General features: G+C 35.3%; 1 protein-coding gene across 3 annotated transcripts in view; it reads right to left on the bottom strand.

Moving 5' to 3' along the window:
* Dnah3 (dynein heavy chain 3, axonemal) overlaps positions 1–17,735 on the bottom strand; it is a 547,435-nt gene that overhangs the window by 63,717 nt on the left and 465,983 nt on the right. For all 3 annotated transcript variants that reach the window (XM_072538195.1, XM_072538196.1, XM_072538197.1), the window contains 5 exons: positions 17,511–17,639; positions 10,289–10,490; positions 7,379–7,609; positions 6,778–6,950; positions 2,188–2,326 (listed from right to left, as the gene is read on the bottom strand). In XM_072538195.1, the coding sequence (XP_072394296.1) occupies positions 2,188–2,326; positions 6,778–6,950; positions 7,379–7,609; positions 10,289–10,490; positions 17,511–17,639 (874 nt within the window). The remainder of the gene's footprint in view (positions 1–2,187; positions 2,327–6,777; positions 6,951–7,378; positions 7,610–10,288; positions 10,491–17,510; positions 17,640–17,735) is intronic.

Here is a 17,735-nt window from a genome sequence, read left to right as displayed (position 1 = left end):
TTTATATATATATATATATATATATATATATATATATATATATATATATATATATATATAAAGAATGTAAGATGTAAGGTTAAACATCAGTAATAAGTTACTGTGACGCCTCTTTAAAATCTTAGGTAGATTTGAGTACCAAATACATCAGGAATAATAAAGAGTGATTCCAACAAGATGGAGCGACTTGCAATACTGCTGAACAGTTTGTTACTATGCTGCAAAAAACCTTTCCAAGACAGATAATTTCTCGTCGAACTGATTTTACATACACATCACCTTGTCCCCATCTGACACTGCCTGATAATTAAACCTGGGAAACGTCGATGGAGAAAATTTTCAGCACTGCGGATCCACCCAAAACTGTGCCTGATTTAGGTCAGAAGATCGTCTCGTTTTTCACGACTCTTATGTTTAAAAATCTGTGAAATCGTTATGAAAATTTTCTATACCACAATGGAGCACACTTTGAAGATTTACAGTATTATCCTGATAACTAAATATCTTTTAGAACTGTATATTCTGGCGCATACTGTATTTCTAGTTAAAGTAGCAAATAGACAACGCTTCGTATCATTTAACATTATCCAGAAAAATTCCCAGTACCACTTAAAACAAACAAAAGATTCGTATTCAATAATGCAGTTATTGGATGGTTCTCATAGTTAACAGTATCAAAAGGAGTATTTTATTGATATATGTGCTTACAATAATCAACATACTGTACTTAGCTATCTCTTTACTGAAAAAATAAAATAAATCATGTAACTGGAGTAATGTAAATCAAGGTCTGCCTAGTGTCATGGTCTAGTTTGCCATGACTCTGGAGCATAAATCAGGCTGAATTTGACCATTGGAATGGGTTATGTGGGATTTGAGAGCCGCTGTGGTTTGTAGTTATTCGCATAGAACTTCACACGAAAGAGTCTAAGTAAAATCGCACGATCTCGGTTAACAGTTCACATCACCTTCAAGTTAGATAACCATGCCCTCAAATCGCTCGTGCAGAATGTTCAATGTGGGATGAGCTGTGTGGTACGTAGCACTGCCCTGTTAAAATCACAGTTCACTGGTGTTAATATCATCCAATTTAGGGCAAAAAAAAAGTTCGTAATCGTCTACCTATAGCGCTCGCCGTTGACGGTGATAGGCTGACAAACGTCGTTCTTAAAGAAATATGGTCCAATGATGACGTCATCCAAAAATCCATACCAAACAGTAACTTTTCCGGCATTCATTAGATGTTCTTAAATCTCATCTGGATTGCTATCGTCTCAAATTTGGTAATTCTGTTCGTTGACCTACACATTCATCCAAAAATGAGATTTATCGCTGAAGATGATTTTTCATTAAAAACTAGGATCAGTTTCCACCTGCCCCAGAGCCCATTCAGCAAACATACATCGTTGCATATACTCCTGGGTCAGTTGAATTTTGTACGGTTGAAGGCCCAAGCTACGACGCAAAAGTACGACGGCCTCGGATTCTCCTGCACACTCTCACAGAGAGCGGTGATGTTTTCGGAAAATCCTGCATTTGGTAGACATACGGATGTTAGTTGATTATTTACTGAACCAGTGGATTCAAATTTATCCATCACACTGCAAATATTCCATTAATAAGGCCCATTTTGGTAAAACAATTTTATCATTTGCACGTCTTTTTGCACGCTATATAAATACATGTTAATTTGGCAAAAGATACAGAATTATTAACTGCCAATTTGAAAAATTTAGTTTCAACAATTTGGCCACTACCAACTATCAAAATTTGGAAGTTCCTATTGGAAGACCCCATTGAAACATGTCACAACAGAGAGGTTTTAAACAGGATAAATAAAGAAATGAAAAAAAAAACACAATCAAAACAAAAAAATTGGAATTCCTCGGATACATTATACGTGGAGAGAGATATATTTTGCTATAATTGATTATGCAGGAAAAGATACAAGGAACGAGAAGCGTAGGAAGACGTAGAATATCATGACTGCATAACCTAAGAGACTGGTAGCGATGTATATCACAACACTTTTCAGAGCAGCCGTCCATAAAGTTCGATGATTGCTGACCTCTGTCGCGGAAATGGCACTTGAAGAAGACTATATTTTATTATATTTTATTTAAAAGTTCTTGTGTAGAGCTAATTGTGACACGTCATTTATTTTCTTTTTTTTTAGTTTTAACTTACTTGAATAATTTCACCCGACATCAAGCAAAGTTTTTTGTTGTCGTCCAAAACTGTATTCATATTTTCAATCCATACTGCATCCACTGGACCATCAAACAGAATCCATTTGCGATCTCTGGTTATACTGTTTGCATATTCCCTACAACAAACATATGAAAAAGAATAGCATTAAAGATTTTTGATGTGAAACATTTTGGCGCATCTTAGTGGTAAAGCCGACTTGATTGACTTGCCGACAAACAACATGATCTCTCTTATTATCTCTCATTATGCTATCACGTCCCGTCTACACTGTATGCCTTTTTATTTAATACGATATTACACGCGCCAAAAAACTTACGTTTTAACGCGCACGGTAAAATCGACTGTATACATGGTTTTGGTATTAACTAATAAAAAAACATGCAGAACTTAAATATAAACCAAAAATCTTTTATTTTAAACTTACGTTAAAATTTTTCATTTATTGTTGGCTTTTATAGCATTCAGTACAAAGCTGGGAAATATGTTCTCGGCATATATACTTTTGACACTGTACCCATAGGGTCTTTGTTTTTCTGTTCTTTTTCGACGAGCAAAAATGACATCTACCTGGAACGTCATACTGGCTATGTTGCGTCGATACCTCCGGGATGTCCAATATTTTTTTTATACGACTTCTCATAGTTACTGGTAACATAACCATTTCTCGACGACGTTCAAGTTGCGGTGTAATCATTGCTAATGATTTCAAAAAGTTTCGGCGAGTACTATGAGTATTATTGTTATTTTTGTCAAAATTGTCAACCATATGGCTGCTTATTCCAGATATATTCAAGGAGGTAAAAAATAATATTAAAGACCATCGGCAACTTTTTTGTGACACAGAGTAAGTTCCTTTAAGCTTATCAACGATATCAACACCTCCCTTTGTTATGCTTCTTCAAGTGCCCTCTCCGCTACGGAGTTTGGCAATCATCATTACTATTCGTATCTTTGAAGCTGTTGCTCTAAATAATTGGTCAGATGTGCACTGGAACCAGTCTCTTAAATTGCGCAGCCAAGATATACGTCATCTCCCCACGCTTCGTTTATCCTGAATCTTTTCTTGGATAATTAACTGGAGCAATCGGCACTTTTTCCCTCTCATCACATGACCAAGATATTCCAACTTTCTTCTCTTGATGGTGATCAACAGCTCCCGTTCTTTGTTCATTCTTCGAAGAACTACATTATTTGTTATTTTGTCTGTCCAAGGTATTTTTAAAATTCTTCTGTATATCCACATTTCGAAGGCATCTAGTTTATCGGTATTGCTCTTGTTTAAAGTCCAAGTCTGTACTCCGTACAGCAGTATCGAGAAAATGTAGCATCTAACCAATCTCATTTTTAGGTTTAAGTTAATGTCATGACTTCCCAGAATATCCTTCATATTAACAAAAGCAGCTCGAGCCTTTCCAATTCTAGTTTTTATTTCTTCTGGGATGTCATTATTGTTATTAACGCTTGTTCCCAAATATTTATATTTGTGCACCCGTTCGATTTCGTTATTGTGAATGTACAGGTTTGCATTCAATCTTTGTTTTTTTGAAATAATCATGAATTTCGTCTTCTTGACGTTCATTGTTAACCCTTTCTTCCTTTGTTGCATTGTAATAAAATGTAATATATTTGGCTTGTATGCATCGCCACTTCCTGGATCAATCTCGTCTTTGTAATGCATTGTTAACAATAATATAACTATTTTGTTTTACTTGGGCTTGTAGGATACCAAAGTCATGTCTTCGATGAAACCAAAAATGCTCGAAGTAAATTTATGTTCCTTCAACTTTGCGGTAAAACTATCAGGAATTTCTTTTTCATTTTTGCGAATTGTGCCCGTAACAGTTAGTTTGTGTTTTTTAGCAAAACGAAGGCTAACGTAACGACGTAAACCAATTATCAAAATTTACATTTCTTCCAGTTCCAGAAATTGGTTTAATTAATCTTTGTACGACAAAAGAGGCGCAATTGTCAACTTTATAGGGCCCATCTGGTTGAGTTCTATTATACACCTCTAGATTAAAGGTGTAATATGACGTAGAATCAACAAGCGCTAATATTTTAATTCCATACTTTGCAGGTTTATTCGGTATATATTGCTGAAATCCACATTTGCCGCGAAATGACTGAAGCCTTTCATCAATTGTCACAAATTCACTTAGAACATAATTGGCTTTGCATCGCTCAACAAATCCATACAAAACTTCTCTTATAGGAGATAGCTTATCGTACTATTTCCGTTCCTCACTATCATCAAGATCGTTAAAGCGACTCTTGCAACAAAAATTGAAATTGATTAATTACCATTGTAAGACGAAAAATCTCTACGCCGGTTTATCCTGTGCCCACAGATCTCTCAAATGTAGGTGTGACGACCGCAAGACTCCAGCAAAATATATAAGACCAATAAGACGTGCTTTAATTTCTTCCTTATTTGTACTGGTAGCATCTCTTTCTCTACTGTAATTAGTCCGAAGCTTTAGAATATATATTTATTTGTGTGTTCAACTATTTCGCTGATGACGGAGTCTGAAAAAAACAATTGCCAAGCATCAATAATGGTTTTTGCTTTTCCAATTACTCTAGAAGATTGAGTCACTATGTTTCTGCTCCGGGTCTTTTTTTTTCAACAGCCACGGGAAATTTATTTCAAAACGTCTTTTTGTCCCTTCCCACAAAACACAGACGAGTATTTAAATCTTGCCGAATTTCGTTAAAATTTGGTAGCTCTTCTCCTTCTGATTGCTCTGAATTAAAGTCGTGATCATTGTTTTCCAAAACGTCATCTAGGTCGTCAGGAGGTCCACCTATCTGATCGTCGCTCTCAATTTCAGCCCGTATGGCTAAAATACGCTTTATTTCTTTCTCGTAAGAACACATGACCTGCAAATAAAAAAATACCATTACAAATCACCATACATGTGATACTACACTATACAATAAAATACTAGACTTAAGAAATATTATCAAAAAAACTACATACAGGGTTCACTTACCGTATTATTAACTGTAAAAAGCACACCAATATCTAAAACTGTGAAACTGCAACACAAGTATCTTTGATACTTATGTATACGCACACGGTCAAAAGCACTTGGAGCAAGCCAGGAAGGTCAGTAGGTCAGTACCACCACCACTATACAAGTGGCGTCATTTTAAAATTTATTACGGCTAGGTCCTTTCGACCGACACGCATGTAGTCCCGGATTAACTACACTAAAACAGCGAGAACCATAGGTTGCGCAAATGATAAAAAAGAAAGTACAAGGCAGAGATGGACGTCTTTTACAAATATAGAACATTGCTGTTAAGTCTTGTCCGATAGTTTGTTATAACTATTTTATTTAAAATGAGAATAAAATTTCTGTACCAATAGCTGAACATATCCGCCTTCTCTTTCAATACAGCTAACTGTTTTGTCACGGAAGTTTTTCAATACCCTTCTAACAATAGCCGGAGTAATACTCTGAACACATTCTTTAATTACCCTTTTCAAATGAGCAATATCTGTAAATGACCTTTAAACATACGTTTTTTTCTGTAGGTAACCCCACACGAAAAAAATCGAGTGGAATCAAATCCGGAGACCGACGAGCCCAGGAATTTCAAAAACCTGATGTATAACTCTTCCATTAAAACTATTCTCAAGGTATTGCCTTACATCTAATCAATGGCGCTACAACTCTTCGTGAGTCTTTGCCGCGTTTACTATTGCCTTCCATGTTTGTCGGTCCTGTGCCAGTAATTCCCATTGTCGCACTCCCATTTTCTCTAGATCTTCTTTGACTGCATATTTACACCTTTTTTAGGCCGCCCTACAGACCTTCTTCCCTCTGGCCTTTCCCAGAACACATTGTTTATAAGGCGATTGTCGTTACTGCGTATCACATGCCCTGCCCATCTGAATCTATTGGCCTTTATATATCTGACTAGATTTTCTTTTCCGAATAGAGACTCTAGCTCGTTACTGTATCTGCCCCTCCATTCGTTTGTCACGCTGTCTCTGCAAGGGCCATATATCATTCGAAGAATTTTACGTTCCCACACCAGCAATGTGTGGTACTGCTACATACTTAATAGTTAAATGCATCGCTAATGTGTTACAAGGCAGACATTAACTAGTTGAGAGGTTATTAACCTCTTAATTTTGTTTTATGAAAATTTGATTACCATTTTTTATGAGAGCGGAGGAGTTATCATATTTGTAATAAATAAAAATGATGCTCGGTATCGATAATTTGAAAAGGATGTAATTACATATTAAAACAGTTTTCAATTCCTAACAATTTTCGATATTGTAAAAAATGTACTTTATTCTTGAGCGAAATTCATATTTTTTATATACCTCGTATAAGATTAACACAATTTGATATCTGATGGTTGCTTCCTAGGTTTTAGACCATGCAGAGCTTTTTATGAAGAACAACTTTTTTTCGAAAAATTAATAATAAAAAAGTTTCTAATATGGTTCCAACTTGAGTAGACACTGTATAAATTATTTGACTTATCTATACATATATTTGAGCCAAAAGGATTTCGCAAACAAGAAAAACAGACTTCTTTATTTACCTAAATGTTGTTGCCAAAACTCCATCAGACCATTCATGTGATACCGGGTCAAATTGTCCATAGAGCTGGCCCATAGTCAAAGCCTTTGGATTTAGTATTTTGTAAATTACATCATATTCTTTCAATGAAGCATTCGGCACATTTGCAAGGGCACCTAAAGCGCCTGCTAAGCTCTAAAAAATATAAGACATTCAAAAATACATAAAATTAGTTGTTTACAATCATTACTTAAAAAGAATTGCTAAAGAAGCGACTGGTATGTATGTACATCCAAAAAAAAGGAAGCGCAAAAATTGTGGAGTATGTGAGATGAGCCCAGGCGAGGTCATTGTATGATGTCAACGTAACGGAAATGAAAAGATTTCTAGGTATGCTTTTTCATATGGGGACTCTCAAATTTAACCGAATGAAAAACTATTAAAAAACATTATCCGTTCAATCTACAGTGTTTTTCGTCTTTTATAAGCCGCAATCGGTTCTTATTGATTTTGAGAAGCTTGCAGTTTGAGGACACAAAACTAGATCCACGAACTCAATTGGGAAAAATATTAATGGCTGGCTATAACTATTGCTAAATTTATAATCTTCTTAAAATACTTACCTGATATGCAGAAGTTTTTCCACCCATAGGTCTGCCAACGATCATCAGACCGTGTCTGACTAAAATCATTTCATATATCTGCATACATTTATCTACGAACCATGGTGTAGGTTGCAAATTTCTTTTATTAATTTCGTTTTTTAAACATTCAATGAGCTCGGCACGTTCAAATTTGGGAATTTCGATTCCAGGAAACAAATCAGAATAAATTCCTTCGAACAAGGGAACATCCTAAAAGGGTGTAAAAAAATCGTAGTAAGTAAAAACGGACAATTAAAATTTGTCACCTTTGTTATTAGATAATACAATTTATATTTATGTATAAAAGAGTAAAGCCAGAAATAAAAATTGTATTAAAGATTTCAATTTCTGCCTGTTTGAATATATTTTTTAAGATATTCAATATCCAATATTTTACAGTTCGTCCACGATAGCAATAGACGTGAGCTGCGCGCAAACTGGTGGATTTCTGGTTTAAATGACAGGGTTGCCATAGTTCCTACAAATATTGACTAATTTCTTTGTATATTTGGAAATATTTACAAGAATCAGAATCTTCACCTAAATTCATAAAAAGAATATATGATTATATGCCAACATCAAATAATAGCTCCTTTAACATAATATAATCAACAGCAAATTTTACATATTTCGGTTTATATAATTTTATTTTATAATGACATACAGGTCTGATCTGAACATGTTAGCAGGAAAATTAATATTTCTAGCTTTTTGCCAATCTCTCATTCTACTCTTTGTTTTTGCGGATGTTGGTGCTTTATTCTACTCGTTGGGAGGTAGATTACTTAACAATTGTTTCTTCTAACCACTTTTTGTAGTTGACAAAATTTATATCATAGTAATTACCCAACAACGAAAGACCAACACAACCAACGCGCAAACTTCCTTCCGAAAACTTATCAGGGCCATCAATAATGCGAAGTGAAATGGAATATGCAGTTAGAACCACAAAGATGCATAAAGCAACAAGTCCAGATGAAATTAATATAGAAGCAATAAAACTACTAGACGAGGAGAATATCGAAATCTTGGTAAAGCTGTTCAATATAATTTATGATACTGGTTACATTCCGCGAGAATGGCTTCAGTCATCCTTTGTGATGATACCAAAAACAGCTAATGCCACAAAATGCAATGAACACCGCTTAATCAGTTTAATGAGTCACTTGCTGAAACTCTTCCTTAGGATATTACACTCAAGAATGTACAAGATACTAGAAGAACTTAGCGGGTTAACACAATTCGGTTTTAAGGGAGGACTAGGAACAAGAGAGGCAATTTTATGTTTGAACACCTTAATACAAAACAGTTTAGATCAACGAAAAGATGTCTACCTCACCTTCATCGACTACGAGAAGGCATTTGACAATATTAAACATGATATAATGATGAAACTACTACATAGGGCCAACATTGACCAGAAGGAGATCAGAATTATTCAGAATCTATACTGGAACCAAATGGCAAAGGTGAGGATTGATCAAGACCAATATACGGATGAATTTGAAATCCGACCAAGGCTGCATACTCTCTCCGATGCTTTTTAATTTATATGTTGAAAATATACTTGCGGAAGCATTAGAAGACACGGAATTAGGCATTAAGTAAGGTGAACGGCATACCAATTAACAACCTACGCTATGCGGACGGCACAGTGATTATAACTGATAATTTGGAAGATCAGCAGTTATTACTTGATAGGGTGAATAGCATAGGTAAAAAATATGGCCTCAAAATCAACATTTTGAAAACGAAATATATGGTCATTAGCAGAAACCCTTCAGAAAACCCGATAATATGCATAGGTGACGATCGCATAAAACGCGTGAAAACTTTTAAATACCTTGGCACCACAATCAATGACCAATCGGATCCACAACAAGAGATAAAAACCCGAATACAAATGGCAAGACAAGCTTTTGTGAAATTCAGACCGCTCCTATGTAATCAAAACCTAAATTTCGAAATACGCTACAGAATGGTCAAGTGCTACATATGGTCCATCTTGCTTTATGGCATGAAAACGTGGACTTTGAAAAAAACATCTATCAACAAACTTGAAGCATTTGAAATGTGATCATTGAGAAGAATGATGCGCATACCTTGGGTGGATAGAGTTCGAAACGATGACGTCCTTAAGAGAGCCGGCGTGGAAAGAGAACTCTTTGAATTAATTAAAAAACGCAAGATTGGTTACCTTGGGCACATATTGAGAGGAGCAAAATATAAAATACCACAGTTAATCCTACAAGGGAAGATCGAAGGTAGGAGAGGAGCCGGCCGCAAACAATTATCCTGGTTAAGGAATATTAAAGAATGGACAGGAATACACAATACAGGCGAGCTGTGTCACGCCGCCAAGAACAGAATTCTAGTAATGAGATAGTCGCCTACGCACTTTGGTGTATGGCATGTTAAGAAGAAGAAGAACTAATTACCCGATTCTATTTGGGACTTTTATTTCGCATAAAATCTACTTCAGTAGAGGCTCATAGTATACGGATACTGTGTCAAAGTGTTGCAGATTACCGCATAAAGATACAGTGGTAATATTGCATATCGGATATTATATTAATCAATTCACCAATAATATTGTATGTTCCGGAAACCAAAATGTTTCGAGGCCTTATTTGTATTTCTTTTTAATTTACCCAGTTATACATCGGAGAAAAACATATATGGAGAAAGAAAAATATTGGGGCTCAGAAGACTGATAAATCCGCATATGCTGTAGTGTGGAGGTCTCTGTTTTTCCGGCAACGGTAGAAATGCTAGATGTAGATGTTAACCAACTGGTGGTATTATATTAGTTTTATAGATTTCAATGAAAAGTTTTTAATTTTTCATTTAAAGAAAAAAAAATATAAAAATAATGTGTAGCCTTCTTACCTGTGCTAAAAACTTGGGTAAATTAACATCAATAATGGCTCTTAAAACAATTTGTGGCTCAGACACATCGGGATATCCTCTTTTTAGGGCACCAGCAGCAAGAAGTACAGACTTGACAGCACGCATGCCGTAGTCATAATGATTTTGAGATGATAGCTGCTCTGAACATAATTTATATGTGTGAACGATTTTTTCCGATAAGCTAAAATAAACAATTTTTTGTTTTTAACAATTAAATAATAACAAATATTATAAATAGGCGAGGTTAGGTTAAAGTAAACATTGCAAAAATGTGCTCTCCAGAAAAATCTTATTTGTATTAAAAAAAAATTGTAGATGCTGTGGTTTATAGCATTTGCATGCGAAATTACTGCCACGATAATTGTGTTAGGAACTCCGGTGGAACGAAAGGAAATAAAGTCAAATGTACCTAACCTACTAAGACCAGGACCACGACCAAGAGACTTTCCGTTTTTCATATTCTTGAGCGCATATAGTACCTCCACATTTATTACCATTGGACCGTTGTCGGGTTCTTCAGATATTGATCAGATATTTATGTTTCATTGTCTGCTGCTATCTGCTCGTTGCGTCAATTAGTTTATTTCCATGCCTGCATATGTAGCTTCAATTACATTAACTTTTTTTTAAAGTACGATATTTTCCCTTATTTCTCCAAACTTAATAAGGCCATGAGTCACTTGCAAACACGTAGGTCTCTGGATGAATTAACTCTATTAATTCCGTTAACTGTTTCTAAAAATTTACGAACAGGCAATGAAGTGGTTGGACAATATAATTTTTTATACAAATGAATACTGAAAGTACTTTGTGTTCTGTGGATAATTCGAGGAAGGGTCGAATTAATGCTGATAACAAAGTAATAAAGTATTTATTACCTGACAGATCTTAAGATATTCATATTCTTGAGCGCATATATAGTCCGTCTAGAAAGTATTTATTTCTATCACTTGAAATATAAAATTTCAACAAATAATTCATCTCATTTACTTATACAATCTCCATTTAAATCTAAACACTTAACTAAACGTCCAGGTACACCCGAAAGTAGGCCAAGTCCATAATTTTCGGTAATGGTGTAAAACTGACCGAATCAAACCTGTTTTATTTCGTGGCGCTGCTCTTTCCACTTCAGTCTCCATATGTTTTCAATGGGGCTAAGATCTGGAGATGCTGCTGGCCACGAAATTGTTGCTTCGTGTTCTTGCATCCAAGCTTGAGTATATATTATCTTGCTGAAAACGCCACCCCTCTGGATATAAAACATGAGCCGTTTCAAGAAGAAAACCATTTGGGATGTCACAATATTTTGCACTATCAACACTACCATTAACTATACAGAGACATGTAGCACCACGCTGAGATATTGCTCCCCAATTGGAAATTTGAACGCTAACATTTTTTCTTGATAGGACTTTTACATGATTTGCTCCAACCTGGAAACAACTTTCATAAGACATTATTAAAATTATCTTCTTGAAAACGCTGACAAAAATCTATTCTTCGTTGCCTTTGCAGAGGTGTCATTGTAGGGAGTTTCCGCGAATCTTCGGGTCTACCAGAAACTGGTCTATGTCTCATATCTATGCCATTTTTATCCTCTTTATTGTCTCATACACTGCACTTTTTCCGAGTTCAGTCAATTGCACTAATTTTTTAATGTTTCGGACACCCTTTCTATACAAATATTCCACCACTTTTCTTTTTTCTACTTGCGACATTATTTCACAAATCTTAAGTCTGTTTACAAACAACAATATTTGACAGATGGTGTTGTCATGCGATTTTGTCCATAACCTACTATCGGCACAACCTACTTGGTGCATTTCTTTCGTCTTAAAATGTTACAAAAAGGAAATCTATTAAAATTAGGAAAAATATAAAATTCCGGATACTTTCTAGACGGACTATAGTACCTCTACATTTATTATCATTGGACCGTTGTCGGGTTCTTCAGATATTGATCAGATATTTATGTTTCATTGTCTGCTGCTATCTGCTCATTGCCGTCAATTAGTTTATTTCCATGCCTGCGTATGTAGCTTCCGGTGATTTCTCTAATATTCATACTTATGCTAAACGTCCTTTAATTCTTGTAGATTTTCTATTTCACATCCTGTCTCATTTAACTAATTTTCCTCTTCTTTTCTTATTTTCTTTTGTATTTTGGCATATCTTGTTTTGTCTACAGTTTTAATGATACTTCTGTTCTCCAATAACTTCATATATGTCTTTCGTCGGTTATCCAATATTTTCTTTTTCTGGCATTTTTTATTCAGTTCATCTTTAATTATTTGTAATATAGTGTCTTTTATGTTCTTCTATTGGATGTGTGCATCCTGACCTTTTTCTGTTAGCAGTTTTAACATTAAATTTTGTTTTCCTGTTTATTTCAATATATCATATCGATGTTATGTCTATTTTGGCTCGATTTAGATTGTTTTAGATTATACCTGAATTTAGCAACAACTGTGTTGTGATCAGAAGCTACGTTAGCACCTACAGCTACGTTAGTTTCGGATTTGATAAAATTTCTGTATCTTCTTTCTATCATAATATATGTAGTCTATCTGGTTTCTTACGATTTTATCCTCTGTATCCTGAGGTGACTTCCAGGTAAATAATCTTCTTGGTGGATGCTTGTATAACGTGTTTATTATTACCATTTCTTTTTCTTGGGCAAATTCGACCAACCTTTCTCCTCTTTCATCTTGCGCTCGCCAAATCCATATTCTCCAATCAAATCTTCGCATTTCTCTTTGCCTACTTTTTACTTTGAAATCACCCATTATAATAATTATTTCATGGTTTTTAACATATCTTATCATATCTTATCGTACACAGCAGTCGTAGGCGATTTCAACGCTAAAATTGGTGTAACTACAGAAGATCATTTCTTGCGAGAGACCGTCGGATTATATGGACTTGGCCAAAGAAATGACAGAGGAGAACGCTTGCTACACTTTTATATAGACAACAACCTGTTTGTTACTAATACAGGCTTTTCACATCACCCAAGACGACTATACACTTGGATATCACCTGGAAATAGATACAGAAATCAGATAGATTTTATACTGGTAAAAACCCGTTGGAGGAGCGCTGTAAAATTGTTAAGACCTATCCAGGAAAAGATTGTAATAGCGACCATCAATTTTTATCAGCTGAATTCCGCATGAAGTTAAGAAACAGTCCAAAAACAGGAAATACAACAACTAAATGGCATCTAAGATATAACGATCCGTACAAAAGCCGCAATGCAAAAGCTATGTGACCTCAAACAATCATTAAATCCAGAAGAGTCCTCAAATAGCATATGGACAAAAACAAAATCCATATTGCATAATGCTGCGAAAAACATTAAGAGTGATAGAGAAGAAAGAAGGAAACAATGGAAAACAGACTCCACGTGGACTAAAATACAGGAGAGGAAGTGCTTAAAAGCCTCAGGACTGAACAGTGAAAGTGATAAAGAGGCCTATAAAGCGCTGAACGGTCAAATAAAACGACTCTGCAAAAAGGACAAGAACACACACTTGAACAAAATCTGCATGGAGGGCATAAAACCAAAACTGAGACCAGAGACATGTTTAAAAAAATAAAGCAGATAACACGTTCCTTTACACCAAACTACCTTGCTATCAAAGATGATAACGGAACTCTACTCACTTCTAAAAAAGATATTTTACACAGATGGAAAGAATACTGTGTACGACTGATCATGGAGGAAAGCACAGACGCGCCATCACAACAAGAAGATGCCAGTTTTGTGACGGAACCTGACGTACTCAAAAGTGAAGTTGAAGCAGCAACTATGAGGCAAAAAAGTCAGAAAGCTGCCGGTCCAGATAACATACCTATTGAAATGATTTGGGCCCTAGATGACGTTGGAGTGGATATAATACATCAAATTTGTCAAAGAGTGTGGGAGACAGGTAAATGGCCTGAGGACTGGACACAATCACTATATATTCCCATACATAAAAAGGGAGCGAAAGATTTATGTAGCAACTATCGCAAATTGCTCTAATTGCGCATTGCAGTAAGATACTCTTACACATAATTATCGAGAGGTTAAAGCCCTTTTTACTATCTAACATTGCGGAGGAACAAGCAGGTTTCGTCCCCGGACGTGGTACTAGAGAACAAATTTTAAACGTACGGCAGATTGTAGAAAAATCCAGAGAATTCAACATCACAACATATTTGTGCTTCTTAGATTATAGTAAAGCTTTCGATTTGGTCAACTGGAGTAAAATGTGGCAGGTTTTGTCTGAAATGGGAGTCCCAATCATCTGATACTGCTAATTAAAAGCCTGTACAATAACAATTATGCCAGAGTTAGAATAAATGGGGAACTAACCGATAGTTTCAGGGTCACAAAGGGCGTGAGACAAGGCTGCATACTAAGCCCAATTCTATTTAACATCTATGGTGAATGGATAATGCGGAAAGCTACTGAGGACTGGAACGGTGGCATCTAGAGACCGACCGATTAATCGGCTTCGGCATCGGCTTCGGCCACCTTCGGCCAATATTTAAACCTTCGGCCTAAATTCGGCTTCGGCCGAAACAAAGCCGAAGGTTTCGCCGAAGGTGAAATAATAAAATGCTCTGTCAGTATACTATACTACTATACTATAGAAATGAAATAATCTCTGAACAATATGCTTCGGCGAGTCTTTGATAATTTGAATAATATTTACACCCTATTTTATACCCTTAACTAAAACGTTTTACAAACGTTTATTTCAGGTATTAGGTAGGATATAAATTTTAACAATAGGCCAAGATGTCTCAAAGATCATCATTTGAATATTTCTCACGTAGTAAAATTCTGATAACAATAATTTTATTAAATAAATATAAGGTTGAATGCTCGAATAAATGATTCGAGACATTATTACAGACATGTTTGAGTGTGAGATCTGGATTATTCAATCTACTTAAAAATATTCTATATAATTTTATATTTCATCAGTGACCTCCTATAGTAGTGTCAGTTGGACTTTTGGTCAATACTTAGTTTCATAGAATTGTAAAAGGTGCAGATCACATATCTATGATTGTGACTGCTCATCCAAGTTGTCATTTGTCACATGTCACCCCAACACTTCCGTTAGATCAGGAGCCATTCTGTCTCCGGCTTCTTCAAGCAATGTAGCCTTCCTTAAATTATTTTAAAGTGTTTGTTTGTCTATTTGTAGTGTAGTGTAATGTACAATTATATGTTTATGACATCTTGTTCTTGCCGGATAGGCCACAATTGACGAAGTAAGTCTATAAACGTTAATCATATAAAAAACCTTTTTTCAACCATAAAACTTCGAGTTTTTATCGAAGTTAATCAATTTCTTTGGTTATAAAAAAACGTTTCTTGGCTTATTTCAGATGCCCCTGAAGATGATCTAGGGATCGAAAGTACTTGGGCAAGATTTAATTAAACTGTGCTCGATATATGCCTTTTATCTGATCAAAGTTCAATAATTTTATTGTATTTGTTAAAACTCACGATTACTGGTGTTTTGACTAGATACCTAAATGGCAAAACAAAGACTATTGACTATAAATTATTCGACTTTAATGTTTTATAATGTTATTTATTTTTATTATCGCTTCTATTACCAAATAATGTATAAGTGTTTGACTTTTTATCTCATACTTTCATATTTTTGTTTACCACTTATCAGGTAATAAAAAAATAAAGCACATTATTTAAATTTTTAACATATAATAGGTATATTCGGCTTTGGCTTCGGCTTCGGCCGAAGGTAACCTACAGGCCGAACTTCGGCATCGGCTTCGGCTTCGGCCAAAAAAATCACATTCGGTCGGTCTCTAGTGGCATCACCATTGGCGGGAAGAAGATTTGCAACTTGAGATATGCAGATGATACTACTATCCTCGCTAGTTCTGAAGCTGAATTGATTTACCTGCTACAACGGATAAAAGATGTAAGCTTAACGATGGGCCTTAAAATAAACAGAGATAAAACGAGAATCATGATAATTGACAGAGCTAACAACAATCAAAATCATCTGGTCATGATAAACAATATCGCTCATTAATAACCAACAAAGGAAGCTTACTGAAGAAATAAAGCGGCGGTCAGCAATCGCAAAAAGCGCTATGACAAAAATTTGGAAAAGACATGAAATAACTACCGATACAAAAATGAGACTAGTAAGAAGTCTAGTTTTTCCAGTTTTTACTTATGCATCGGAATGCTGGACCCTTACTGAGAAAGATAAAAAGAACATAGATGTATTTGAGACGTACTGCTGGAGACGAATGCTGAGAATACCATGGGTGGCTCGAAGAACAAATGAATCCATACTGGACCAGCTAAACATAAAGAAAAGACTAAGAACACAAATATCAGAACAAATAATAAGCTATTTTGGACATGTACTTCGAAGAAATGGTCTTGAAAAACTTACCATCCAGGAAAAAGTAGAAGGCAAAAGAAATAGAGGTAGATCTCCCACACGATACACGGACCATATTGTTGCTACCATTGGCGCTCCATTGTCAGAATGTGCTAGAATGGCAGAAGATAGAAAAACGTGGAGGAACATTGGGAAATTTAGCTATGATATCACGATACCTGCATCAGGTTAACGACTAAGAAGAAGAAGAAGAATCATATCTTATCAATACGGGTTCAATGTGACCGTAAAATTTTTTCGATATTCTTGTCTTTACTTTGAACTGTAGGAGCATGGACTTGTACTACATTTATTTTAATTCTTGCCGTGATTGATTATTGGTAATTTTATCCACCAACATTCCGACTCCGATTGGGTGGCTTTGTGACAGTCGCTTCTAGAATAGTATCTAATCTCATTGCTTTTTGGGACATTTACAATTATCCGGCCATCTAACCTAACTAATTCCGAGAATATCATTTTTCAGTCTGACCATTTCTGTTCCTAAATTATGTCAGTTGCCAGCTTGAAAAACGCTTTTCACTTTCCACGTTTCAATTTTTAAATTTCTAAACCTATGATAAATGAATTATCTCACACTTTTCCAATATTATCGAGTATCAAGTCTGATAGAACCATCGCGAGTATTTACCTCTTCTACATGAGCGCGAGTAGTGGAAGGTTACGATTAAAATATAAGAAACATTCTATATCTAATGTAGGAGAAAATAAGAGAGTTTTTAACTACTCACTAATAAAATTAACTGACATACCTATTTGCTTGAACAAATCCATAAGAATAAAGAGATATCGCCCCGATCATTGCATAGTCTGGTACCATCATTGCTACTGTTCTGAAAAGTACTTTTAAATTATCAGGTAGCTCTTGACGACCTGCATATCTAAAAACAAAGTATATAATTATTTCAAAAGTTAGTACATCTTGAATCAAAATATAATTTCTATAGTTAAACAGCATAAGTAAAACACAGTTCGGT

The sequence above is a fragment of the Diabrotica undecimpunctata genome, chromosome 7, assembly GCF_040954645.1.
Source record: "Diabrotica undecimpunctata isolate CICGRU chromosome 7, icDiaUnde3, whole genome shotgun sequence".
In the NCBI taxonomy this organism is placed as follows: Eukaryota; Metazoa; Arthropoda; class Insecta; order Coleoptera; family Chrysomelidae; genus Diabrotica; species Diabrotica undecimpunctata.
The sequence above is the reverse complement of the archived record's forward strand: the minus strand, read 5'-3'. Positions and strand labels throughout refer to the sequence as shown.